Source organism: Cricetulus griseus, chromosome 4 (assembly GCF_003668045.3).
Source record: "Cricetulus griseus strain 17A/GY chromosome 4, alternate assembly CriGri-PICRH-1.0, whole genome shotgun sequence".
NCBI classification, from domain to species: Eukaryota; Metazoa; Chordata; class Mammalia; order Rodentia; family Cricetidae; genus Cricetulus; species Cricetulus griseus.
Genome location: NC_048597.1, coordinates 157565912 through 157593472, shown reverse-complemented (window position 1 = coordinate 157593472; position 27561 = coordinate 157565912). Strand labels below are relative to the sequence as shown.

At 47.4% G+C, this 27561-nt stretch overlaps 1 protein-coding gene across 1 annotated transcript; it reads right to left on the bottom strand.

The window, feature by feature from the left end:
* Positions 1 to 160: 160 nt before the first annotated feature.
* Bace1 (beta-secretase 1) lies at positions 161 to 26790 on the bottom strand. Its single transcript, XM_027412039.2, has 9 exons — positions 26530 to 26790; positions 11026 to 11114; positions 8732 to 8948; positions 7389 to 7526; positions 6420 to 6554; positions 5125 to 5226; positions 4522 to 4671; positions 4117 to 4288; positions 161 to 3509 (listed from the first exon to the last, which is right to left on the bottom strand). Exons 1-9 carry the CDS (start codon positions 26788 to 26790, stop codon positions 3268 to 3270), a joined length of 1506 nt encoding a protein of 501 aa, XP_027267840.1. The 3' UTR covers positions 161 to 3267.
* Between the last annotated feature and the right edge of the window lie 771 nt (positions 26791 to 27561).

The window sequence follows — 27561 nt, the reverse complement described above, 5'->3', positions numbered from 1 at the left end:
TAGAATTACACAAGTGTTAATCAAGGAAAAAGAAATTGAATCTGGGGAAAGGGCAACATTATGTTACCAACAATTGATGTTTTCCCATTTTGGGACTGGGAAATGCTTGTTGAATCTAGTAATTTGTATTAGGATAGCAAAGACTTTCTCCTTTCTGAGCTAACAAAATTCTCTTTGTTTTTTTTTTTTTTTTCTTCCTTGCCTATGAGCTCATGGATGAATTCTTTTCTCTTGCCTTATTTGTTCAGGTTGATTGACAAGCATATTTAGGGAACTGGACTTCCCAGGATTACCTTGGCATCTTAAAAGGGGAATGGAATGGCCTGAGTACTCAACCTTTTAGAGGTCAGGTGACCTACTTTCTTTGGTTAATTAAGTACTTCTGTCTTCTTGTCTCCAGTTTGGTACTGTCTGGAACAGAAAAGGTGACAAGATGAAAGACAACTTCCTTTGTTTTCTTCATGTGGGGGATTCATTTTCTCTGTTTTAGAATCTTAAAATTGCTCTGTCCCTTCTGCTGTGCAGCAGCCTGGCACTGGCTGGGTAGTACCTTTCAGTGTCCCCTGAAAACTGTAAATTGGAAGTGAGTATAAAGAATATTGTGTCTAGCCAAGCATAATGGCCAAGCCTGTAATCATGGTATTTGGGAGGTGGATACAGAAGGGTTGGGAATCCAAGCCTAGCCTGGGTTACACGAGACCCTATCTCAACATCCCCCCCAAAGCCCCACACAGACACAGATACATACACACATATATATGGTTTCTGTCAAGGAGTGGTGATACACACCTATAATCCCAGCACTCAGGAGGCAGAGGCAGGAAGGTTGCTACAAGTTTGAAGCCAGCTGGTCTACATAATGAGATGCTATCTCAGAAAAAAAATTTTAAAAATTACTTGTCTTTTTCAAAAAAATCTTTGAAGCCAAAAGAGTAGAGAGAAAAAAGCAGGGACGAATAGCAAGCCCCAGGAAGGCTACATTTTGGCAAGTGGGTCCCTGCAGCTAGAGCCTCGTCAGTGTGGCTCTATTCCTTGTAGAGAAACAGTCAGAAAAACTCTCAAATTTTGCATGCTTGTTCCCCATCACCTCTGCCCACTGGGCCTCAATGGTAAAAGCCCCACATGCAGTGTGGAGATAGGCCAGTAATTTTTCAGGAGACTTTAAAAATAGAGCTGTATAATACATATTTTTACAAGCAAGAAGCTGTTGTCAAGATTTTTTGTTTTATACATAATTCATAGATTTATGATACAAAGGAATTAACCATCAAAAGAAAAATAAATGCAAATTTTCCCCTTAAAAAAAAATGAACACCAGTTACTAGGGTAAATAACAACTAGGTTGAGTGTTTTTTCCCCCCTGGAAAAAGATGGGAAAAAGCCAGTTTTTCCCAACATGGGTAGGAATTATAAAGCAGAATGTGGCATTTTCATTTCATGGTAGTGATTTTGGAAGCTTATTTACACTGTAGGTTCTGAGCTGGAAGCGGACAGTCTCCACTCTTCCTGGTAGTTTTTTGTGGTTGTGGGGTGTTCCCACTCAGCCAGAGCAGCACCAGTGCAAGGGTAATGAAGAGGACCCAGCTGAAAAACTGTGACTCAGTATTCTTATTTTATTGGTTTATGGCTTGTGGGCAGCTGGCTAGGGCCAGCAACTCCAGAGGCCCTGTGTGTAATTCCCTTTCCCCCATCAATTCCGTGCTTGGTAGGTCCCCTACCTGAAAGCATTGTATAGAGTATATAGGGATAGGATGCAGCGGGTGTCCCAGGAAAATTCAGCTCTTCCCACTAACACTGGTTTCATGTCTGTTGTGTTAGAACTGACAGGGAAGAAATTAGTGAGGCTCCCACTACCTAGCCCAAGAACCAGCCTGGGTACCCATGGACTATTGGGAGGGGCAGCAGAGAGCAGGACAGAAAACTGCTCAATCAGGAAAGGTGGAGAAGGAGGTAAGGAAGCTCTGAGGCTGCCATCCTTTCTCCAGGCAGCCTAGATACTGAAGGCAATGACAGTCAAAAAGCCCTCTATTTCTTACATTCGTGGTTTAATACTAGCCAATGTGTGATGATGCCTTAGCCAAATAAATAAAGGGGCCACTGGAAGGACAAGAAAGTAATGAACTCAGGACACCATAAAGATCCTACCACTTTGTACCATTGGGCAAGAAAAATAAAATAAAAACAAAATCCAGGCAGAGGCAAAGGCATCAGCCCTATACCTGCTGAATGAATCTTCAGGATTCTGCCTTTGTGAAACAGATAGGAGAATTCTCCTGTCTGTTCCTTTTAGCACCTCGGTTGGAGTGAACCTATGCCGGGAAGACAATTCCCAGCCCTGTAGTATTCTAACTGTTGTCCCATAGGGCACCTGGGACCTTGGGGTTGGGACATTTCAGTGCCACCTAGCATGTAGAAGAAGCAGGTAGAGACAGGTGGAATTAACAAGGTAGGAATTCATCTATCCAGTAGGACTTTCTCATGGGCACTGTTCCTTGAAGACAGCTTTAAACAGAGCTCTTTGGCTAATAAACCCTTTTCCCCATCTCATTTCGGTTCAGGCTGCAACCACAGACACATTGTGGAAAGACACCTCTCTTAGTCCAAATGGGCTTCTATCTTGGAGATGAGTTTAAATTTAGGACTAAAAAGTGATTATATTTCTGCCTTTTCCTTCCTCTGTCTCTGTCTTGTCTCTCCTATCTTGACTGCCCCCAGGAGTACAAACATCGCATCACATTGGTTTTGTTTAACTCAAGAAGCAGTGTAGGCTTGATTCTGCAGTCCCTATCACTAAAGCAACTGACAAACTGCATTTCCTTCTGCTGATTTCAGCCAGCAGGGAAATGAAATTGGCCCTTTCTCTGCCAGGGTACCACGGGGACACGTGCCGGGTAGCCTGGTTGTAACACCAGAACTTCTGGAAGGACAGAAAGAATACGTTGGGTTGGAGAATCTAAAGGGTGCTGGGCAGAGGGTCAGGGCTGAAGCTTCAAGCAGCAGAATTTCCAACTCAGGTTTGAGGTGACTAAGGGTATTCCTGCCACCAGAATGCTGCTTTCTTCCCTCTTCTGTTTCCTACAGGTGCAAGCCCTGTAACCCACCTTTGTCAGCTTTCCCTTTTCTTTCAGAGCAGAAGCATTTGGCAGGTTGGTTAGGGTCCTGAGGTGCTCTGGCCACAGGTACCATCTGTGTCTCCAACGTGTGTGACCAAAGGGAACCACCCAGATGTGGTCCAGGGAAATCTCTGTCATCTGCCCACGGGCCTCCTTATTTCAACAGGGAGATGTCATCAGCAAAGTCATCATGCTGATGGCGCAGGCAGCGTAGGCAGCGCCACTGACATACCATGAGGCAGAGTGGCAACATGAAGAGGGCGCAGATGGCAGCCATGACATAGGCTATGGTCATAAGTGTCGACTCATCTGTCTGTGGAATGTTGTAGCCACAGTCTTCCATGTCTGGTGTAACAAAAGGACCTTCCACTGCCGCCGTCCTGAACTCATCGTGCACTGGATAAAGAGTGGAGATGAACCAGTAGCTCTTATTGTCATAGAGCAGTTTGGGTTATATAATTAAAATAGCTTCCTGACAAGGACCCTTGGGATCCACCTAAGTGAGGCTGTGCAGAGCCCTTCCTGGAAAGAGTGAGCAGTGGAAAAGGGGCCAGTGCTGGGGGAGGTCTGTTTCTCTTTCCAGAACCCTGGGAACTGCAAGGCTTTCCCATTTTCCCATCCAGTAGAAGTGATACCAAAAAGTCAACAGTTCTGAGTTGACCAAAATCCAGCTCCTTACACACTTAGCAGTGTCACCATGAAAATCCAACCACAAAGCCCTGCCACCTTTCTGTGGTAGCATTCAGCCTCACTGTGGACAGCCAGCCGCCCTTGTAGCTAGGGTTTCCAAGTACCTGTAAAGCTCTAGCTGTTTTGGGTTTCCAATAGTGCTTTCCCTGTCAGGCAGGGTTCACCAGAGCAAGCCTCAGCCCTTGCTTTCACACAGTTGATTAGCCAGAGGCAATGAATACTACTTTCCAAACAGAAAGGGACCTGGGTATGCTAGCTGCTGACAGGGAGAACATGACAAGACTGACCCCACACTCCTCACTGGTGCTCTCACCATGGCAAGCGCTGACAGCAAAGCCAATTCGCTTTCGGGCCCGGTCAAAAACCACATAGAAGCCTTCCATGATGACAGCTCCCATAACAGTGCCTGTGGATGACTGTGAGATGGCGAACTTGTAACAGTCATCTTGGGATGTGGCCACATCTTCTACCGGCCGTAGGTATTGCTAGGGATAAAGAGCCACAGGGTGAGATCATGTCATCTTATTTTGTCCTCCCACCTTCCTCTGCCTTCTAGCCATCTGCACTTAACTCTTCCTCAAGCCCTGAGATGTTGAATTTTCCAAGACCCCTTTACCTCTAGACATTTATTTTGTCTTTGAAGTTGTAGGAAGCCATGTCTGTTTACTACACACACTTTGTCTTCTTGGCACCCCACTGCCTCAGCTTGGGGACATACCTGAGGAAGAATGGTGATGCGGAAGGACTGATTGGTGACCTCACCCATGAGGTAAAGTGAGATGACTGGGAAAATGTTCCAAGGGGTAGTGCCTGCTTGCCAGCACACCAGCTGCTCCCCTAGCCAAAAGCCATCGGGGAACTTCTCCGTCTGTTGACAAGAGAGGATGTGAGGAATCAGCCTGTCTGACCACCTCTCCTCTTGTGTTCATAATTGCAGTGACAGTACCGCTATTTGCTTTTTACAGTGGCAAAGGTAAACTATAGACAAGGATTGGGAGAAGAAAGTGGGATACTGGGTTTATAAATTTGTGGTAGGGCTACTGAGCATGGCAGCTCACATTGCCTGTGGGTCCCAGAATTTGGAAGACCGAGGCATGAAGATATCAAGTTCAAGGCTAACCTACATTACAATCATGACCCGTCTCAAAAAAAAAAAAAAAAAACAAAAGAAGAAGAAGAAGAAAGGTACCAGCTGAGTCAACAGACCAACACCAGTTTCTAAGTGCTCTGAGTGGAAGGATCTATGTATAGACATCTTTGGTGCTTGCTGAGGATGTGACTGTCACTGACTCTGACACTGTTTTGTCTTGAGTCCACTGACCGAGGAGGCCGCCTTGATGGACTTGACTGCAGCTTCAAACACTTTCTTAGGCAAACGAAGATTGGTGGTCCCACTGTCCACGATGCTCTTGTCATAGTTGTACTGGGAAGGAGAACATAGGGTCAAAAGAGCTTTTCTGAGGTAGAGTTGGGAGGGATGAGTCTTGACAGCTAGGTGTCCTGCTAGGGTTGGCATTCAGCTTTATACACCTCCTTGAGCAAAGTTACTTAACCTCTGTGTACCTGTTTCCTTGTCTCTAAATTGAAGATAATAACAGTTCCTACCTCAAAGATTATCATAAGGATTTTCAACACACTGAAAGCACTTAGTAGTTCCTAGCAGATCCCAGGCACTTGGTAAGTATTAACTTCATTACCTTGTGCAGGTAGGTGTTCTCCAAATCTAAACAAAATGCCTTGTGTGGTCTTTTAACTTCTTCCAGTACTTTTATGTAGTTATTCTTATTTAACACATAATAATGTAGAGAAGGTTGGTTCAGTATGCTTGAAGTCCTGGGTTTGAACCCTAGTATTGCATGGTGGTATATGGTGGTGTATGCCTGTAAAGCACTTGAGAGTCAGACAGGACTAGAAGTTCAAGGTCATCTTTAGCTATATAGCAAGTCTGAGGCCATCATCTGCTACATGAGACCCTACCTCAAAAAGTCAAAAAAGCAGACTATTGAGCTATCTTAACAGGTAAGGATGCCAAATATGACCCGAGTTCAATCCCAGGGATACCCATATGATTAGTTACTGAAAATTGTCCTCTAACCTCCACACACAAGCTGTGGCACATATGCACCCCCTCCAAAAAAAATGTAAAAGGAGAAAAAAAGGAATCTAGGAAAAGAGACTCCAAATGTTGGCATTTGCAGCATGTGAAGCATAGGGACTAACACTTTGTACATTGACTTGGGCCTTCACAGTGTCTGAGAAAGTTTGTTTTTACCTCTGCTTCATAGATGAGACTGACACACAGGAGTAAGGAGCCTAAAAGCACTTAGTAACAGCAGGGCTAGAGTCAGATCGGTCCTACCTTGGACCTCACAGATTTGCCCGAGGCCATGAAAGACAGTGACTAGAGTCCAGACAGGAACTAGTTCCATGTTTTCATTACTATATTGTAAGCTACATGGTCTACTGCCAGGCCCTGCCCTTCACCTCAGGGACTGCTATGTGATGGCTAAGCTTTTGACTTGGTTCAGTCCTCCACCCTCTCCACCCAGCGTCTTGACTCTCACACTATGGGTCTAACCCCCTTACTCTCACTTGAATCCCTTTCCGTTTTATTACCTCCTTGCAGTCCATTTTCAGATCTTGACCATTGATTTCCACACGTACAATGATCACTTCATAATACCACTCCCGTCTGATGGGTGTGTACCAAAGACTGCCAGTGTATAGCGAGTGGTCAATACCGCCAATGATCTAAGAGAAAAAGAGACAGATTCCTGTGTCCTAGTCCTAGCACAGGAGGGGAGCAGGTCACCCGAAACTAAATAAGATCGCCATTTCTTGGGGGTGCCAAGATCCTTTCCACACCACCCTTTCTATCTTTCTTTCTAATCCCATTATGCCCTGTGCATGGTAATTTTTAGTGTCTTAAGTATGTTCAGGAGAAGAGATACTTCAGTATTATTTGTATTAAAATCCCATAGCCCTTGACAGAAAGTTATTTAAACATAAGATAGCAGGCATGTTGTGGTGGTAATCCCAGCACTTGAGAGGCAGAGGCAGGTGGATCTTTGTGAGTTCAAGGCCAATGTGGTCTACAAAGTGAGTTCCAGGACAGGCTCAAAAGCTACACAGAGAAACCCTGTCACCAAAACCAAAATAACCTAAGCTAGCACAATAAGTGCAGAAAGAATTGATTATATGCTGCTTTCATAAATTTTATTTTCTTTGCTTGTTGGAGAATCACTTGTTACTGTCCTAATTAATAAATGGGCTTGAACTGAGTCTGGTGGCATAAACCTGTTATCCCAGCACTTGGAAAATGGAAGGAGGGGGGATGCTACAACTTAGGCCAACTTGGTCTACGTAGTGAGCTCTGGAACAACAATCTTAACAGGTCTAATTTTTATTTCCTTTGAAATGTACCTAAGTGTTTCTGATCCAAGAGTGACTTGGCTCCTTTCAAGAAAAGCAAGAAAGATACAACCGGAAAAAGGAAAGAAGGGAAGTAGGATTGGGAGTATAAAGGGGTTTCTTGATCCTGGGCCCAAGGGCAAGGACATGTGACCCCTCTGAGGACCTACTCACCATGCTCCCTCCCACTGAGGCTAGTGCCTCAGTCTGGTTGAGGGGGAAGCCAGCGCCACAGAGCTGCAGGGAAAAGACATTGGCAATGTGGGTCTGCTTCACCAGCGAGTCAAAGAAGGGCTCCAGGGAGTCATCGGGCTGTAGCAGAAAGACACAGGAGTAAATCGTTGTGCAGGGGCCCTAACAGACAGAGGTCAGCTTCCTGCCTGTATATACTCAAGTGCAAGGTCAAAACTTGGGGATGTTTCTCAGGAAAGATCTACTTGAGGTACTGAGATCTAGCTGAGCAAGGGTTAAGAGACATTGCGACGCAAATAGACAAGTGCAAGCCATAGGAATTAACATCTATCCCCACATGGTCAAACTTTCATACTTGGGGATAGCCTCCTGTACCTATCACAGCTGCTTCCATGACAATCCCACCTCGTGCCTTGTTTACAGCCCTTCAAACAAATTGGTCCTGGTCCTCCTCCTCCTTTATGGCGTGCGTGCATGCATGCGTGCATGTGTGTGTGTGTGTGTGTGTGTGTGTGTGTGTGTGTGTGTGTGTGTGTACACATGCACACACATGTAGAAACCAAAGGACAACCTTGGATATTCTTCAGAATCTGTGTACCTTTTAAAAGCATGTGTTTTGTGTGTACTAACATGTGCAGCACAGCCTGGGGGTGAAGATGAGAGGACAATGGGCAGGAATCAATTTTCTCCTGCCACATGGTTCTCAGGGTTGGTGGAAAGGGTTCTAATCCAACAAGCCACCTCATCAGTCCTAACTTGTTTTAAAATTTATTGTTTTATGGGCATGGGTAGTTTGCTTGCCTGCCTGTATGTACCATGTATGTGCTTGGTGCCTGCAGAGGCCAGAAGAAGGCATTAAATCCCCTGGAGCTAGAATTCCAGGTGGTTCTGAACTGACCTGTGGGTGCTATGAATCAAACCTGAGTCCCTTGGAAGAGCAGCAAGTACTCTTAGCTGATGAGCTGTCTCTCCAGCTGCATCCTACCCTGATTTCTAAGGCAGGGTCTCTCACTAGCTAGGAACTGGTCTAGTAGGCTAGATTTAATGGCCAACAAGCCCCAGGATTTACTTGACTCTGCCTTCCTAGAGTTGGGATTACAAGTGTGCACTTATTACACCCAGTTGTTTTTGAAAATGTAGGTTGTGGGGATTAAGCTCAGGTTCCCCTGACTGCTAGGTAAAGCACTATACTCACTAGGCTATCTCTCCAGTCCCATGTTTACCCTTTCATTTCATTCTTCCCCCTTCTCTCTTGGCTCCTTCCTTGTATGCCATGCAGTGAATATGTACAAGCAACAGTGTATAGATCCAGGCGTGGTTCTCACCCTGGCAATCTCAGCATAGGCCAGCCCTAGGATGCCCTCCCAGTTGGAACCATTGATGAAGAACTTGTCCGACTCAGTGATGGCAGCGATGTTGGCACGCACAGTGACGTTGGGGCCATGAGGGATGCTCACCAGGTCAGTGCCCAGCTCCCCCTCCCACTTGCCCTGGGTATAGGGCACATACACACCCTTTCGGAGGTCTCGATATGTGCTGGACCTGTAAAAAGAGAGATCTGTGTCTGCAAAGCTACAACAATGGGTATGTGTCATCAAAAATAGTTCCGAATGTCCCCTTACCCCCACAGCATTCTAGAATCTGCTCAGCAGAACCACCCTAGACATACCACCCAGAACAGAATGTAAGGCAACTCTTCAGATAGATGAGGGAAGTTCTAGCTGGGGGCTTGCCCTCCTGTCTCCATAGTTCATATTGTTGGACCTGAAGCTCAGGCCTATGAAGAACAAGATGGGCTTTTGTGCATTGTGTCTGCGGCTACTGCAAAGACAGCTATTGAACATCTCCTCCCCCACCCTAGTTCCAGCATGCTCCCAGAAAAAAGGAGCCATTGATTCTCTTGCTTCCTTGGGGCTCAGTGGTACCACCTGCATGATGGAGAAACAACCAGCAGGGACTGTGGAAGCCATGTAAGAACTTCTAGAGAAGACTGGAACAAGCATCTCAGCAGAGCAGGCAAGAGGAATAGTACTCATTGCTATGGGATGCCCTCACCTGTGTTTTAATCATGTTATTAACCAGGGCTGGCCAGTGATGGGACTGGATGAAGACCTGGAATGAAATGTCCTTCACTGAGCTTACCCACACTCCTTCCCCAACCGTGTTCTCAGGGAAAAAGGAAACAGAACAGCAGTTTGTACTTGCCTACAAGTTCTAGGTTAGGATGTAAGAGTGTAGAGGTCATACCTTCCTCATGTCTTCACACAGACGTGTCCCAAGCACTGGATGTCCCCTCACCACATCCTCATTCTGCCTTGATGATAGAGGCCATCCACATCAGTCTCCACTGTCTCTCTTCCCTTTTACCATTCTAGGCTACCTCCCACCACCAAGTGGAACCCAGTGGTGGCACTTAGGATGCTACCAGAAGAGGTAATTCAGTGGGGTCCATGAAAGATCCTTTCCTTCATAGTTTTTGGCTTCTTAAAACTCAAGAGTAAAGTTTTTGTTTATGTGGTGTATTCACATGAGTGTGCACAGATGAACAAGGGGTGTCTTCTGTTGCTCTCCATGTTAGTTTTTGAGACAGGGTCTTTCTCTGAGCCTGAAGTTGGCTGTTTCAACGAGGCTGGCCAGAAAGCTCCCAGGTCTGCCCATCTCAATCTGCCAATGTTGGGTTACAGGTGTGCACAGCCATGCCTGGCTGATTTTTTTTTTTTTTTTTTTTTTGGTTTTTCTAGACAGGGTTTCTCTGTGTAGCTTTGGAGCCTATCCTGGCACTCCCTCTGGAGACCAAGCTGGCCTTGAACTCACAGAGATCCACCTGCCTCTGCCTCCCGAGTGCTGGGATTAAAGGCATGCACCACCGACGCCCGGCTCATGCCTGGATTTTATGTGGATGCTAGGGACTTGAATGCAGTTCTCTTGTTTTCACAGTAAGTTCTCCCCAGCTCCCCTACTTTTGTTTTTTGTTTTTTGGTTTTTTTTTTTCTTTTTGGCTTTTTTGAGAGTTGCTATATAGACTACACAGTCTCAGCATTCCTCTAAATGCTGGGATTACTGGTATATACCATCATGCCCAGGTCCTTTACATGCTTAAATCATGCATAACAATTCAGAGTGGCCCCTGGGTGAGAACATGGTGAAAGACACTAACCACTGTAACCTGTTCAGCTTACACTTAGCCCTCTTTTTTGTTTGCTTGTTTCTTTGAGACAGGGTTTCTCTGTGTAACCCTGGCTGGCCTGTAACTCACTATGTAGACTAGGCTGGCCTCAAATTCAGAGATGCACCACCTCTGCCTGCTGAGCACTGGGATTACAGGTGTGCGCCATGCCTTGCTAGCTTAGTCCTCTTACTTGTCCACACAGAGAATGAAATGCTTCTTGTTCTGCTCTGGGAGCCTTGGGGCTGCTCCCTCCTTTCCCTCCCGTGGGAAGCTGCCCCATGTCAGTATGGGAGCACTTCCTGGCTGCCCCTCAACCCACCCTATGTCTTTTTTCCTGGCCCCAGCTGCCTCCTTTTACTTCCCACCTCCCTAGTAAGAAGAAAGGCTCTTGTTCTTGCACCTTCTCTCTCCTTGGAAAATCCCCCACTCCCACCCCTCCCCAGGACTTACAGCTGCCTCTGGTAGTATCGATGCAGGAAAGGGTGTGGGGCAGCCCCCACTGCAAAGTTACTACTGCCCGTGTCCACCAGGATGTTGAGCTGTCAGAGAAAGGGGAGAGAAAAGACATTGCAGACAGATGGTTCTGGACACGCTGGTCCCACTGGAACTTTGCATAGACTAGCCAGGCTGACAGCACTGGAACCAAGGCCAGATAAACAGAATTTGGGGGTCCTACTGAACCTCAGAGATTCTACTTCTGTCTGTGTAATGCTAGTGTTCCCTATGTCATCTGAGCTACTCTGTTCTCTCTGCTATCAAGTGGCCTCTGCTGGAGCTGACCCACTCCATGTTCAGCACCCACTCCTTCCCTTTCCCTGGCTTCCCAGGAGGAAGCCTGGGTCATCTCTCTGGTTCTGACAGATGCTATTCCAGGAACTGGCACTGGCAAGGAAAGATTGGGGGGGTGACACATTGGTACCCTGATGTACAGGATCCCATACCCCATAAAGCAGTTTCTCCTCTGTCTGTGTTACTAAAGCTTATATGTACTTATATTGTCAGAGTGAGTGGGGATCCAGGAGTCCCATGGCTAAGGGTGAACGGACAAGTGTGTCTACATTCCTTGCTATGCAGCTCTTTCTCTTAGCATCTTGTCTATCCTGTCCCCTGCTCCTCACTTTGTACCTGAGTCCTCTTAGTAAACTGAATGATACTCTTTTTCTTTTTAAAGAGGCTTGAAACATTCTCCTTAAAGTGTAAAAACCAAAGAAAATATTAAAACTTATGAAAAATGCAAATAAACTCTGTGTCTTCATTTGCTTTTAGTTACTCATGCTCATCACTGGTTTTAGAAGTGGCTTAACTAAATAATAAAGTAAAAAATTCCTGACAGCCTCTTTTATTTGGTCACCTTGGTAAGGATTGTTTAGGGTTTTTTTTGTTTTTTGTTTTGTTTTGTTTTGTTTAATTGTTTTTCCAACTTGGAGACAGCTTCTAACTCAAACTGGTTGAAGTCACTGACCCCTTCACCTGGACTTGCAAAAATGTACAGTAGGGGACTTTTTGATATCACAGAGCCAGAACCCCTGCCTGCAAATCATGCCAACATATGCATTCTATGAAGAATCAGTCATAAGGTTTATACATGTGCAAACCATCCAATACTTCACCTGTCCTCACCTCTAGTCACTTGTCACCATGACTTGTCTTAGCTTTCCATCATGGTGACACAATGAAGAGAAAAGATGTAAAAATTTACTTTTTTTTTTTTTTTTGAAAGATAGGTCTCCTATTACCCAGCTTGGCTCTTGAACTTACTCTGTAATTGAGAATGACTTTGATCTCTGTATTCTACCTCTACCTCCAGATTGCTGAGATTATAACCACATGCCACCGTGCTGAGCTCAGGGTCCAGGTGCTTCAGTCTGTGGTCACTAGGCCACATTGCTTTGGGTTGTGTCAACATAGTACATCATGTGACAAAGGAAACCTCTTCATCTCATAGCAGCCAAGAAGCAAAGGAAGTGGAAGGAGCCAGAGTTCTGATGTCTCCTCCTAGAGTGTACCTCCAGTTACCTTACTAACTCCTACCAGCACCAAGCTGAAAATCCATCAGCCTTTGGGGTACTGTTTAGATCCAAGCTGTAGCAGCCCTGATTCTTTACCACACAAACACCCTTCAACCTTATCCTATCTGGAGGCAAATTTTAGTCCGAGGGTTCCCCATCTTCCTATTTAGGCAACTCACAGATAAATTATCTTTGTAAAAGTAGTCACTGCGGTGATCGGCATAGAGTCTGGAGTGCATAGCAGGCTTGGTGTGGTAAGGCTTTGATGGCCTGACCCCTCCCTTAGCCACACCAAACTATTGTTGGTATGTCTGCTATATCCTAGGAGCAGAGAAAAGGCAAGGGCCCTGTCCTCAGGAAAAAGCCAGCAGTCTGTCAGTGGAATCTGACTTCCCAAAGCTAGCACCTCTGCTTCTACTCTAACCTCAGCTTTTCCCTAGCCTCTGCTTCTCTAACCTCAGCTTTCCCCCTAGCCTCTGCTTTTCCTCTAACCTCAGCTTCTTCCCTAGCCTCTGCTTTTCTAACCTCAGCTTCTTCCCTAGCCTCTGCTTCTCTAACCTCAGCTTTCCCCCTAGACTCTGCTTCTCCTCTAACCTCAGCTTCTTCCCTAGCCTCTGCTTTTCTAACCTCAGCTTCTTCCCTAGCCTCTGCTTCTCTAACCTCAGCTTTTCCCCTAGAATCTGTTTCTCCTCTAACCTCAGCTTTTCCCCTAGCCTCTGCTTCTCCTCTAACCTCAGCTTTTCCTCTGGGCCTTCACTTCCTTTCTCAGTGAAGTCAACAGAGCTCTGCTAGTCATTTGGAGCAATTTACCATGCTCCTCTGAGCTTGTTTTGTTCTGTCTACCAAGACCTTTCCCAGCTACTCAATGATCAGCAAGCAGCACCTGTGTGGCTGTGTGGACTGCTTCCAATGCCCGCTTTGGTTTCCTGACCTCCTCCAACCTTCAGACCCTATCTCAGACCTCCTCCCCAGCTCCCACTCTTGGCTGGGTCCCCATGTCCCTCGTTGCTCCCTTCTTCCCACCTCTACTCCCGTGCCTCTCCCTAGTCTCTGGGCAGCCACCAGTTAACAGTGGCTGTGCTTTCAGAGAAAATCAATAGAGCTGAGAGACTCCACACATCAGATTTCAACCAACTGGGTTAATGGTTAAAAGGCCTCACCGCCCCCCCCCCCCACTTCCTGAGGACCCCTTTCCCTACTTTAGGGCTTAGCTCCTAGCACCAGAAATGGGTCTCCTCCCGACACAGCCCTGTAGCCTGTGCATGGGAGGGACTACTTGGAATGTGTGCACAGGCCAGCTCTAGCAGATTGGCAACATCTTTACACTAAAATGGAGCCTTTATCCAGGGACCCTGTTGTAAAGGGCCTTTTCTGTTTCTTCAGGCTGCTCCCTTCTCTACCACAAGGTACCAGTCCTCTCATTGTCTTCCAGTCCCAGCCTTACTTTTTCATCTGAGGAAGGTCTCTCTCAGACAACCCAGAACTAAGCCCAAGAAAGAACAACCTTCCTCACTCCAGTCCCCACACATGTCCTAGTCCAGGGCTTCGGACTCCTATTGCTCTTGCTTCTCCCTCGCCACAAGAAGATGGGAAACCAGACGAAACCACTGAGACTCCCTCTGCAGCAGTGTCTGGCTATTCCACCTATGAATTCCACTGCTTCTGAGAAGTGATTTCTGGGCCTGTCTTTCAACAGCTCTAACTGAGCCCCCTGGGCAGCTTTTGGCAGCCTCTCCCTTTCAGCTTGGTGTAGGCCTGGGGCAGAGGAACTGAGCCATCTAGTACTCTCATTGCCAAACAAGACAGAGGGGGGGAATAGCTATGGAAGCCTCACCTCCTATCTCCCAGGCCCAGGGCCCACCCAGTCTTTCCCAATCCATTATTCTAGCCCTCCTGGGCTTGACGCTGCCCCAGCTACTCCTGCCCTCAGGCCCCCAGTTTTAATCTGGGCTGGGGAGGAAGATACTCCCCTCCTTGCTCCTATGTTGGGCACCTACTCTAGACACAATCCCCTGTCTCTTAAGCAGATTCAACCATCATGTCTGAATTCTTCCCACTGGCCTTTACAAATGCTGAGGCTCTTCATTAAAAACAACACAAACCCTCCCAAATCTCACACCCGCCTCCAGCTACCCTCTCTTCACAACCTAAGCTCTCAGCCAAGCTGTCTTCATTTTCTTCACCTCCCACTCTTTCTCAACCCATTCTAAAACTGGGTTTGCCTCTATCCCGCCACTATGAAACAGCCCTTACTACAGTTACCAATGATTTCACAGGGACAAACACGAGAGAGTTCTTTCACATTACCCCCCACGTCACCTCTCAGGTCCTCTCTTGTCTCCCTCACGGTTCCTCTCCTTCTCATATCCTCTCCCTCTCAGGCTCCTCCCTCACAGATCCATCCCCCCCCCCCCGGATCCTTTCTCCCTCACAGATCTTTTCTCTCACAGGCTCATACCCCAGCTTAGCTTTGGCTTTTTCCTCCAGTACTCTTTCCCATAAGCATCTCCAAGCAGGAATGACCAAAGCTGGCCTCAATCCATTCCTTTTCAGTGTTCCCTGTATTAGTAAGTGGTGGCCACCATCCAATCTGTTCTGTAAGGCAACAACCTGAGGCTCTTCAAACTCCTTCTTCATATCTGTCTCTAGTGCTCCCAGTCACCATCCTTCAAAGAGTTTCTGGTCTCTGTTTCTTCCCATCTCCTCTGCCACCCTTTGGCCCATCTAGCATTATTTTACCCTGGGATATCACAGGATTTCTCCATCTCAACTTACATATCATATATAAAACATTGTATATATGATATATAATGATATACGTATGTATATAGTATGTGTGCATTTTAGTATACCAGGTGTGTGCAGGAGGACAAGGAAGTCAGACTGGACTTACAGATGGTTGTGAACCACTATGTGAGTGCTTGGAACCGAACCCTCTCTACAAGTGCAGCATATGCTCTTAAGCCACTGAACCATCACTCCAGCCCGCAATCTCAACTATCTTGACATGTCTGCTGTTGACCTCGACATTCTGTCTCTCCTGTACTGTGTGTGGCCTGAGTAACCATCCCAAGGTAAAGGTGATCGAGTTTCCCTCCTAAGACAGCAGGTTCCCTTCACTATTAAAATTAAAATGTTTAGCTTGCACACTCCAGGGCACTTCCAACCCACCCCGCCTGCACACTTAGCCTCAGACAGGCCTCCAAGCCCCACCACACCACACCACACCAGTTCCTGTCTGCCATTCATGTGCCCACAGAGGGAGTGGCACTGGCTGCAGCTCTGCCTGGATCTTCTCTTCTGTGTCCTTCTTCCTCATCTTTAAGCCTCAGCATAAATGGGGCTTCCTGCCTCTGCCTCTCACCTCCCCTGTGTCTAAGAGCTTTAACTCCTCAGTGTAGCCCTAGTTGGGTATCCTGGTGCCTGGCCCTGGCAATAGGTCTGCCTGCCTGCCTGCCTGCCTGCCTGCCTCTGTCTCTGTCTGTCTGTGTCTGTATCTCTCTCTCTCTCTCTCTCTCTCTCTTCTCTCCTCTCTCTCTCTCTCTCTCTCTCTCTCTGTTTTTGAAACAGATTTCTTTGTGTAGCCTTATCTGTCCTGGAACTTGCTCTTGTAGACCAGGTTGGCCTTGAACTCAGAGAGATCCACCAGCTTCTGCCTCCCAATGCTGGGATTAAAGATGTGGCCACCACTGCCAAGCAATAGGTGTTTCTTGAAAAACTGTTTTCTTGTTTTCTTGGACAGTGTGAGAGAAAGTCCCACTAAGAAGCTGTTTAGTTTTATGGTCTGCCTTCCTTTCTTTACCCATCCCCTTGGCTTGACATGAGAGGCTGGGTTTAGGCCACCTTGTTGCCTGGCCTAGGGAGACCTAGGAGTCCTGTGCCCAGGAGATTTAGCTTGGGGTCAGGACTAGGTCAGTGCCAATCACTTAACAAACAAATGTGCTCCTGGGGGCCTCTGAGAGAAGGTGGCTTCTAGGGAAGAGCTAACAAGCCCCACAGGGAGAGGCACACCTGCCCAGGCTCACTCTGCTGTGCTCAGCCATAGATCTTAGCTGATGCAGTAAATGTGAGGCTGGCAAATTTAAGGTGGGCTCAGGGTTCCTCCAGTCCCATAGGGCTTGACCCCCACAGACAGGGATGGCTCAGAACCTGGATGAAAGGTGCCTTCCAGAGCCTGGACAGATGGGTTATTTTTTAGTTATAAATAACAATAGATTATTAAGAATAATCAATGTAGGCTAGTGGTTGGCTCAGGGCTAGAGCACTTGCCTAGCATGCACAAGGGCCCAGGTTCTATCCTCAATATAGCAAAAGAATAAAACAAACATCTTCCTTGCCCCATAAGCTTTCCTAGCAGCCAATTCAGGCTCTGCAGCCTTTGCAAGCCTCAAGGGCAGAGGTTCTACCTCCCAAGTCTTCCTTCCAAAGAAGGCATCTGTTTTCTTCTGTGTGCACTTCCAAGCTGAGAGTTGGTTAGCAAGAACAAACCTTTGGTGTAAAGCTGATATGGGGGGTGGGGGTAGAGGGGATTTCTTCCATTTTGAAGAGAAGGGAGCAGATGCAGGGAGTGTGAGCAATGTGGCCATCTTAGAAACCCAGTACCAGCCTCCACTGGCTCTAACTAACCCTTAAGTGTGGTCTTTCATCTTCTTGACTTTCTGGTCCCTCCCATCTGGAGAGGAAGTGTGTGGTAGATGGTTACATTCTGTACAAGTCTTTGTGAGGCTCCCTCCACAGTGACTCTTCGCTTGGCTAGTGGGACATTAGCAAGGCAAGTAGAGGTTAATGGAGGCCCATGCACACAATCTTAGTATCCTAACCAGTGAGTCTGTGTGGTAGCCCAAGTTTTGCCTCCTTAAAAACATTGTGGAGCCACAAACCTATCAGGTTGGGGCAATTCAGTCTCTAGCTGACATGCCAGCTGTAAATAGTCACATGAATAGCTTCAAACAGGAGAACCTCAAGCCAACCCACAGAATCCTGAAAAATAACTTGCATTTTAAGCCACAGTAATTTGGTGGTTTGTTGCCCATTGTTAGGCAACCTATCTGAATGAAATCCTGGGACCCTTGGCATTGAAGGGCTACTGACTAACCCTGGGTCACTCCCAAGGAGCTTCTCTTCCCACTCTCCCCTTCCTCACTGTACCTCTTGTGACATTTCTGAAGAGTGTGATGACCTCGCCTGGGCTCCTTTCCTTAGCTTGGCATGTTCTCCTGCAGCGTGCCTGACACCTGTTCAAGCTTTAAGTCATGGTCAAATATCCTGTCTCACAAGGGTCTGCCAAGATGACGCTCCTCTTCCTGCAGGTCCTCAGCACCACCTGGCTTCTCTGGCTATCATTGTCACTTAATCATTGATTCATTGCCTGCCTATCCCAAGACGCTTCTAGGAGTGGAGCACCCACTGTTACCTAACAATTCCCTGGGGCCAGCAGGTGTTCACACCACTTTATCTTTTTGAGGCAGGGTCTTTTATCTGTAGAAAAAGCAAGCCTGAAACTTTCTGTGTAGTCCAGAATGCCCTCAGGCTCATGGCAATCTTCCTGCTTCCGCCCACAAGTATGTGTTAGAATTACAGGCCTGCCCAGCCATACCTGGCTGACTTTTTACACTGCACTGGTTCTCATTTCCTGCAGTTGGTTCCCTATAGATGACAGGTATTATTCTCAAACTCAGGGCCTTAGCAGATCACTTGAGTGGCTATGGCAACTGCAGCCCACAATGCCCATGAACATAGCCTGAATTTCCTCTGGGACTCTGTGTTTCTTAGTGCAGCCATGGTTTTCCAGGCCTGCTTGGTCGTTACCCTTGCTAAGTGAGATTGATCAAATCTCTTCAATGTCCAAACCTGAGAGAAGGGACAAGGAAGGGCACAAGGAGCCTGAGGTTAGCAGCTAAAAATGGCTTATGGCCAACAGCTTGCTCCTGCCTCAGACTGCCCTGCAACCGTATCTGTTCAACTCCCTTCTACTTTAACAAAGCAGCTAACCTGAGACACACAGACTTCTTGCTCTAGTTACATCCTCTGCTTTTCTTTGCTCTCTAGGCAGTAGCTGGTACCTGGGAACAAGCATAGCTTACTCCAGCAAAGGCCAGCTTTTGTTTTGTTTTTCTTTTCCAAGACAAGTTTCTCTGTGTAACAGCCTTTGTCTCCCTGGAACCTACTCTGTAGACCAGACTGGCCTCAAACTCAAAGAGATTCAACTGCCTCTGCTTCTGAGTGTTGGGATTAAAGGCGTGTGCCACCACCACCCTGCTCAACATGATGGCTTTTAAATTTTACTCTGGTGCTGGGGATGGAACCAAAGGCCTCTACCAGTATTACATCCCCAACCCAAGTGCTGGTTCCTGAAGCCTCTTTTGTACCTTCTTTCTCTGTAGAACTCACCTGGAAAACCCTTCCCCATAGCAGCTATTAGCTACCTGATTCTCTTGGATAGTGAGTCCTTCCTCTGGCATAAACTCAGTCTCCTGCTGGTCTTTGAGTCATGCTTACCCACTGGGAAAGCAGGACTCACCTCTTCTGTTGCCTGCAAAATCTCCACAGGTGCTGAAAAGGAATTAGTGGTGGGAGTCACTGACCCTGAGGGGACAGACATCTCAGCAAAGGCAGCCATGCTGGCCACAGTGGGATTACACTGGACAGTGGAGAGGGCAACCACAGGATGACAGAGCAGCCTAGGAACCTCCACTCATTGGGTCAAAATGCTCTTGAGACTAATGACTCAGCATCCTTCCTCTAACATCCACCTCGCTTGCCCTCCTAAGAACCAGCAGGACACAGTGGACCAATATCAGTGGATGACTTCCACCCTCTGGAACTCCTGCTAGGAGAACCTCATTCTGGAACCAGAAAAACAGCCTGGCTTTTGCCCAGTCACGAGAGAGAGAGAGAGAGAGAGAGAGAGAGAGAGAGAGAGAGAGAGAGAGAGAGAGAAGGAGGGAGAGGGAGAAATGGAGGGAGAGGGGGGAGGGAGAGAGAGAAGGAGGGAGGGAGAGAGAGAGAGGGAGAGAGAACATGCTTAAAGCAGAAAGACTCAAGTGGTAGGGGCTTCCCTGGGAGAGCTCTTCCTGAATTTCAACTACAATTTTCTACTTTGCTGTTTACTAGAAATGTCTTGAAATGCTCAGTCAGAGGATATCTTTCTCAACACTCCCCTCTCCCAAATGAATCTTTAATTCTTTAGCTGGGAGGGTAGAGGAGTGCCTGTAGCTGAGCCCAGGAAGGCCACAATTTCTTGTTTTCTTTCTGTGTCTATACCTGATACTCCTCTCCCAATCATCCTATTTTCTCACTATTCTCTCAAAGAACAAGATCATTTGCTGACTCTGTGTGATGACTCCCAAGTCTACCTGTTGAGTCCTAGCTCCCATCAATTTCCAGATACCCATGCCAGTTGTTCTGGGTTCACCCATAAGGATGGTTCACCAGCATCTCCAAGTCAATCAACGTGCTCAAGACTATAAAATGGAAATTAAGTCAGTGCTAGTACTTGGAACTAAAGATATGAACTTCAACTCCACCTCCTAGCTGGGTAACTTCACTAAACCCCCTTAATCTCTTTTAGCCCTAGTTTCCTTATTATCAAAATGAGCATACTAATACCTATGCCTCATTATAAGACTAGAAAAGTAACTATGGGAGCCAGGCACAGTGGCTCCCACCTGTAATCAATCCCAGGAGGCTGAGGTAAAGGATTATTGCAAATTCCAGGTCAGGCTGGGCGGTATAGTGAGTTATAGTAAAGCCTGGGGTACAAGTGTAAGACTGTCTCACGGGGCTCCCCTGACCCCAAAGAGGAAGGAGAATAAATACGTATGGAACTTGGTAAACTGTATCAGTTTTTAAAAGCTTGCCCCTTTGCCATTCACCTATACAAACAAGCTGAGAGGTTAGGGAAAAGGGACCAAGGCCTTCCCTTGCCCTTTCTCTTACTTCTTAACTCCCAGGGACAGAACAGGGCTGGTTCAATTGCACTATGACTGCTGGCATCCTGAGACCTTCCCTCCTTTCTCCCCTCACTGCCACCTCCCTCGACAGGCCCTTGTCTCCAAACAGATGCTCGTCTCACAAACTACCCTATCCAAGCCCTCCTCCACAATGAAGTTGTTTTCCTGAAACCAAAATTAGATACCACCATCCCTCTCTCACAGTCCTATGAGGCCTGCCAGCTGCTTCTAAAACAAGGCCCCAATTCCACGCAGCCCCACAATCTCCTTACAACTCCCAGCTTCTCACCACAGCTTGCACACCTCTTCCTGAAGCGTCCCTTCCCACCTCTTTCCATAATGCAGGGCAGCACACCTATACCCTATCAGAAGTAGCGATTTTTCTCTGTGCACCTCCTAGACTCACTGTTCTTGGATGCCACTGGTGTTTATATATTCCTGTTTCACACCAAATTGCAAAGCTCTCCACAACAGGTGCTCAATAAATATTTATCATACTGAGTTGACTGTTGCCAACTTTCCTTCCTAACAAATTATTCTTCTGTGTTAGGTCAACGATGCTTATCCTATCACAATGAGATGTGTGTTTTCATTTTTAAAAAATGAGGCAGGATAGAAATGGGGGAAATTAATGAGCTGTGGTTCATGCCTGGGATCTCAGCACCAAGGAGGCAGAACCAGGAGTGCATACACATATATTTGGAGGCCAGGGATCAGCCATACATCTTTTTTTAAAACAAACAAACAAACAAACAAACAAACAAACAAAAAACCAGGTCTCTTATTGATTTGGAACTTGCCCAAGGTAGCTGGCTGGCCAGTGAGTCCCAGGGATCTGCCTGGCTCTGCCTCCCAGTGCTGGGATTACAAACACATGCCACCATGCACAGCTTTTCTTAATGTGGGACCTAGGGACTGAACTCAAGTTCTCAAGCACTTTACTGGCTGATTTATCTCCATAACCCCCACTCTCCTTTTAAAAAAGTATGTCTCTGAGGGGAGGGAGAGGGAGAAGGAGAAGGGACTTACATGTGAAACAAGCTTGTTCCCTAACTAGAACTAATAAATAAATAAATAAATAAATATTAAAAAAAAGTATGTCCCTCTCAGTAGTACTGCCCTTATAGCTACATTAAAACCTTTTCCTTCTATATAGCTGAAACTAGCTATATTTTCACTTCTGGCCCTCCTGCTTGTACCTCCCAAGTGCTGGGTGTGCTAGTGTGCCCCAGTTCTGTATATGTTTAAAACCTTCTCTTTAAACAATAACCCCAGTTTTGGACTGGGGCTGCAACTCATTGGCAGAGTGCTTATCTAGCATGCACGAATCCCTGGATTTGATTCCCAGCATCCTCTAAATCAGGTATGTTGGTATACACTTATAATCCTACTAGAAAGGTGGAAGCAAGAGGATCAAAAGTTCAAGATTATTCTTAGCTACATAATGAGCTTGAAGCCAGCCTAAGCCACATCAGTTGATAGTGGGGCTGAACCCAGGACCTCACACATGCTAGCAGGTGCTATGCTACTAAACTATATTCCTAGCCCACCCTCTCTTTTCTTTCTTCCTTTCTTTTTTCTTTTTCTTTTTTTCTTTTTTTTTCTTTTTGAGACAGGGTTTCTCTTTGTAGCTCTGGAGCCTATACTGGCACTCACTCTGGAGACCAGGCTGACCTTAAACTCACAGAGATCCACCTGCCTCTGCCTCCCAAGTGCTGGGACTAAAGGTGTGCGCCACCATGCCTGGCTATTTTTCTTTCTTTTTTAAGACAGGGTCTTGTTAATTTATCCAAACTGCCACAAGGTAAGTCTTGAACTTGTGATGCTGCTGCCTCAGCCTTGACGAGCTGGGAGGGCAGGTCTGAGTCACCAAGGCCAGTTAATAGCTCTATTTAAATGTCTTGTAGCTCACTTATTCGTTCAGCAGATGTCTGACCTGGAGATTATCGTGCATATTAGAATATGAACTTTTGGGCTTGTGAAATGGCTCAGTGGGTGAAGGTGCTTGCAGCCAAGCCTGGCAAGCTATCTGAGTTCAGTTTGGAATCCACATGGTGGAAGGGAAGAACTGGCTCTTACAAGTTGTCCTCTGACCTCCACATGCAGGTTGTGAGGTTGTGGTATGCACACACTCATACACTAAGTAATTAATAAATAAATGTAGAAGAAAAAGAATATGAACTTTAAGTTGTGTGGTGCTGGGGAATGAACACAGGGTCACCTGCATGCTAGGCTAGTGTGCTACCACTGAGCTACGTCCCTAGTCCCAAGAGCTTGAAGCTTGATGAAGGAAACAAAAATAGCTATAGCACACTATGCAATTGTAAGGGAGACATCACAGGCGGGGGGGGGGGGGGGTGGCTCATTAGGCTATTCAGGACAATAGTAGGGGGAACAAAGAGTGAGGCAGGGTCTCAGCTTACTGATGCACCACCTGACCAATGGCTTAACTTTCAGAGCCTATTACTTCTTCTGGAAGCTGTGATAATGTAGAGCATATATATATATATATATATATATATATATATATATTGCAGAAAACAAAGAACAAACAAACAAAAAAAAAACCAGAATAAGCCAGGCTTGGTGGCACACTCCCTTAATTCCAGCATTAGGGAGGCCAGGGCAGGTGGGTCTTTCTGAGTTCAGCATTTTGGGGGCCAGCGTGTTCTACACAGTAAATTCATGTGGGCCAGGGCTACAAAGTGAGGCCCTGTCTCAAAAACAAGCAAACAAACATAGCAAAATAAGAAGCTGGGTGTGACGGCAGACACTTTTGTCCAACCACTCTTCGAGCTAAGGCAGAAGGCTCATTAATTGTGTCTAGCCATGGCTACATAGAAAGGTGGGAGAGATGTAGCAAAGCAAACAAACCAAGATATGCAGACTTAATAAAAATCAAACAAGACGGGCGTTGGTGGTGCACGTCTTTAATCCCAGCACTCGGGAAGCAGAGGCGGGGGGGGAGGGGGATCTCTGTGAGTTTGAGACCAGCCTGGTCTACAAGAGCTAGTTCCAGGACAGTCTCCAAAGCCACAGAGAAACCCTGTCTCAAAAAATAAATAAATAAATAAATAAATAAATAAATAAATAAATAAAATAAAACAAAATCCCCAAAATGTGTACATTCCAAACTATGCCTTCCTGCCTCTATTATCGTCCACCAATAGTCTGTTTCTTTCAACATGCCATGTCAGAGTCACAAAGTCACCCCTGATGCCTCTTCTTTACCTTTCACATCATGTCACAAGCGCTGCTCATCTACTTTGGGTCATTCCTTGCATCCTGGTGTCCTCTCTCTCTCCCTCTTATCACAGCCTCATGCCATCTTCTCCACAGTACCTTACACCTGAACTCTTGTGAGCTTCCTGCCTCCTGTAGCTTTATATTTCATTCTTCCTAAAATTCAGACATCTGTTTGCTTGCTTTATATCATTTTCCACTACAAATGATTTCAATTTTCCCCTCAGAGCTGAAGTCCAAACCATATAGCTTGGCAATTAAGGTTTTTTGACATTTTGGCTCAGTTTTATTTATCCAAATTGATCTGGTCTCAGCATCAACCTATAATACCAACTGGCTTGGCTTCCTCTTGTCTCCTGAACAAACATGTATGAGCTCTAATGCACAACTCACCCTCTCATTCATCTCTGGTCTCTCTAGTCTGTGGGCTAGAGTGGGAAGCAGGCAAGATGCCATCACGGTGTGGTGGGAGAGGTGCCAGGTCCTGATTGGGAATGGCCTCATTCCTTTCCATCCTCCAGGACCACATTCAGTACACACCTACTCCACCAAGTACCTTGAGTCAACTCTATCTTCCACGTCATTCTTTATGCTTCCATATATCAGTGCCTCTCAAGGCTATGAATGCCCTTAAGGCAGAACTTATATTTTACTTCCTTTTTAAAGCCTTTAGTGCATAAGGTGTATCTTCTGTAGATCAGACCCCAAAGCATGGAAAGCACCCCTCCAAATCCTGCATTTTCTCATTCACAGAACTCTGCCATCTGCTCTCATTTCATGCTTCTGATAGCCCCATCAGGTAAGAAGAATGCTCTTCCTTCCCACAGGCTGCCAGGAGAGGAACAAAATAGTCACAGAGCAGAGGCTGGCTAGACTAGGGTCTGGGGCAGAGCCACGTGCAACCACAGGGTGCCTCAACTCAGGCTTCCCACTGCTGGCTACTCTGAAGCAGGGAGTTATTGACTAGCCCCAATCAACTACTATTTGCCAAGGGCTGGACTGGAGCATCTATACAGCATTTCAGGGGACCAGGGAAGTACAGCAACTGGTCCCCCAGTTCAAATGTATTCAACATGTTGGTCCAGATTTTATGCCTCATTGCATAGTACAAAAGAGGCAGAGGTGGCCGAGCCAGTTAAGGAGGAGGTAATGTTTATTGGAGGTCAGTCAACCCAGTGCGTTCTTCTAGGCATCTCCCCCTACAGGGTTTCATTTAATCCTCACAATTATCTTGCAAAGGAGATCTCATTTCCCACATTTTAAAGACAAGGCAATAGCCAATGGGTGGTTATATAAGTTGCCTAAGGCCACACAGCTAGGAAAAGAAAGCTGTGGGTGATAGGCAGAGCCCAGATTCCTGGCCTGCTTGACACTAAAGTCCTTGCTGGTTGTATCATAGATCTGTGCAGTTGCACAGCTCAGCACTGGAGTCCCAGGTCTCCACATGTCCCCTTCAGCGACATGTTGCCTTCTGTTGGCTCTATAACTCTGGCTTAGCTTCCATACTCAAGATTCCATACTCTTTCTGGGAAGTAATGGTACACAGCAAAGATGAGGGGTGAGTGCAGGAGACCAGGACCGCAGAACCCCCAAAACAAGCCTGAGTCTCATGGACCTAAAAAGGCTGGCTCCTCTCAGGTAGCAAGATAGGGGTTTGTGGTTTTCCCATATCCAACTGACTGAGTTAAAGGAAGTTCCAGACCCCATCATACTCCCACCTTTCCACACCCTCCATGGACAGGCTTTGTGGGCACAGACTGGAGCCACTGAAGGGAGCTCACAGACATACACAGGATCAGATTCAAGGTGACACACAGAAGCATATACAGAATCACACTGCCACCAGTACCAGACTGGCGCACAGAGGCGGCAGATGCACTCAGAGGTCAGCCAGGAACCCTACATGGAAGGTAGCTGACTCAAGCCCACACTCCCAGTCAGCACAGGCAGAGGACGAAACCTCCACCAGCCACCTTGGAGGCACCTTGGCAATTGATGAAAAAAATGGGGGCAGTGGAAAGTGCTTTCTCCATGGCTGCCTTCCCCTCCATTTCGGAGAGTTCTGGCTTCTTTCCTAGGCTTATCAGTTCTCAGACTCAGTTCAACTCCCTTCTGGCCATGTTCTGAGGCACTGGTGGGGGAGGGGCCAGAGTGTAGAGAGTGGGAGTGGGGGTAGAAGAGGAGGAAGGGACTGGGGGAAGCCAGAGTCTATTGGGACTTGGAGGCTCCCTGGATGTCAGCTGGGCTGGCTTTCACTTTGCTGGTTTGTGGCAGCCTGGACTGGGAGTTAGGAGCCGATTTGTCCAAATGGTGCCAGGATTCTTGGGTTCTCAGAAGATGACAGTGGGGGCCTTAGATTCCCCCCAGAACACTAGAGAAGGGGGGAGAGTTGGGTGATGGAATATGAGAGACTCCAGTTTGGCCAGAACCCAAAGGGGTGCTGACACCTGTTACAGAGTCCCTGTGCCTGGCCCTTCCCCAGGGTCAGGTGCCACCACTGAAGTGCTTTTCCTGGGGGGAAGAACGGGGCAGTGAGAGGAGGGCAGTCAGCCCTGGGACTGGGACATCAGTGAAGGGAGGCGGGAAAGGGAAAGACTACTCCCTACCCAACCCTGAAGAAATAGCTTGGGAAGGGGTCTGCCCTGCAGCACCCACCGAGCAAGCCATCTTAGCAGGGCAGCCTGCTTCACCCCTACCCTGTCACCCCTCTATCATGCAGGAAGGAAGGCTACCAGGCCTGACCACCTTACCGTTTGTGGGGGGCTGCCTACAGTCATCTCTACATAGTAGCCTTGGCCTGACTTGCCCCTCAGGTTGTCCACCATCTCCACAAAGCTGCCTCTCCGGCCAGGCTCTTCGGATTCCTCGTCGGTCTCCCGGGGCAGCCTCAGGCCCAGGGGTGGCCCTGCCGGGCCGCTGCGAAGGGGCAGCCGGATGCCAAGATGTGTACCCTGGGCAGGTAGCATTCCCGAGCCCACCCATAGCAGGAGCCAGCGCAATGCCGGGGCCATGGTGAGCCCGGGCCTTGTGGCTCCGGTTGGCGACTGTCCCTGTTGCCTGTCCCTAAGTCTGGGTGGTGGTGGCTTCTCTCAGGAAAGCGGCCTTGGAGGCATCAGGACTGCAGAGCCTGCAGACCCCTCATTCAGATCCCGGTCCAGGCGGTGGAGAGTGGGCAGGAGAAATCTGCAGCTCACTAGAGGAGAGAACGGTGGCAATCCGAGACCCAGCTACATCTGGACGGCGACTGCCAGCCTCAGCAGGGAGCTCTGGCCCCTGGGGGGCTGGGAGGGGCTGGCATGGCGATCTGAGCTCGCAGCTTTCTGGGGGTCTTTCAGGCGGGGTCCCCAGCGAGAGGACAGACAGGGGCTCCCGGCTCTTGCGGCCGCGTCGGCTGCTCAGGCCACCATAATCCTGCTCCCGCTTCCCAGCACCCAGGAAGGCTGGGGAGGCGGAAAGACTTGTGGCGGTGGCTGTCAAAGCCAAAGGGTTTTTGCTTTTCCCTGGGATCGCTGGGAAGTGTAGTCTTCCCATGGCAGACAGCCCAGCTTCCGGGGCTGAGAGGGGTCTGCGATGCCCTCTGCCGAGATGGAGTTCACTCTGCAGATCCTGGTAGGAGCGCCTTCTCATAGCGCCGGCAGGGCAAGAAGGAACAAATATTACACTTCTCATCTGCTAGTCCTTCTTTCATTATTTATTTATTTATTTATTTTTTTATTCATTCATTCATTCTTTCATGGCAGTATAGACTAGCCACGACTTTGATAGAATCCTCCTGCCTCAGT

Excerpts from the sequence above, each read along its gene's own strand:
- Bace1 (XM_027412039.2), bottom strand. The coding sequence starts at position 26,790 with ATGGCCCCGGCATTGCGCTGGCTCCTGCTATGGGTGGGCTCGGGAATG. Across the intron at positions 4,289-4,521 it reads GCATCACCATTCTTCCTCAG|CAATACCTACGGCCGGTAGA; the intron begins GTATGTCCCCAA and ends CTTTATCCCTAG. Across the intron at positions 3,510-4,116 it reads TGCTGTCAGCGCTTGCCATG|TGCACGATGAGTTCAGGACG; the intron begins GTGAGAGCACCA and ends CTCTTTATCCAG.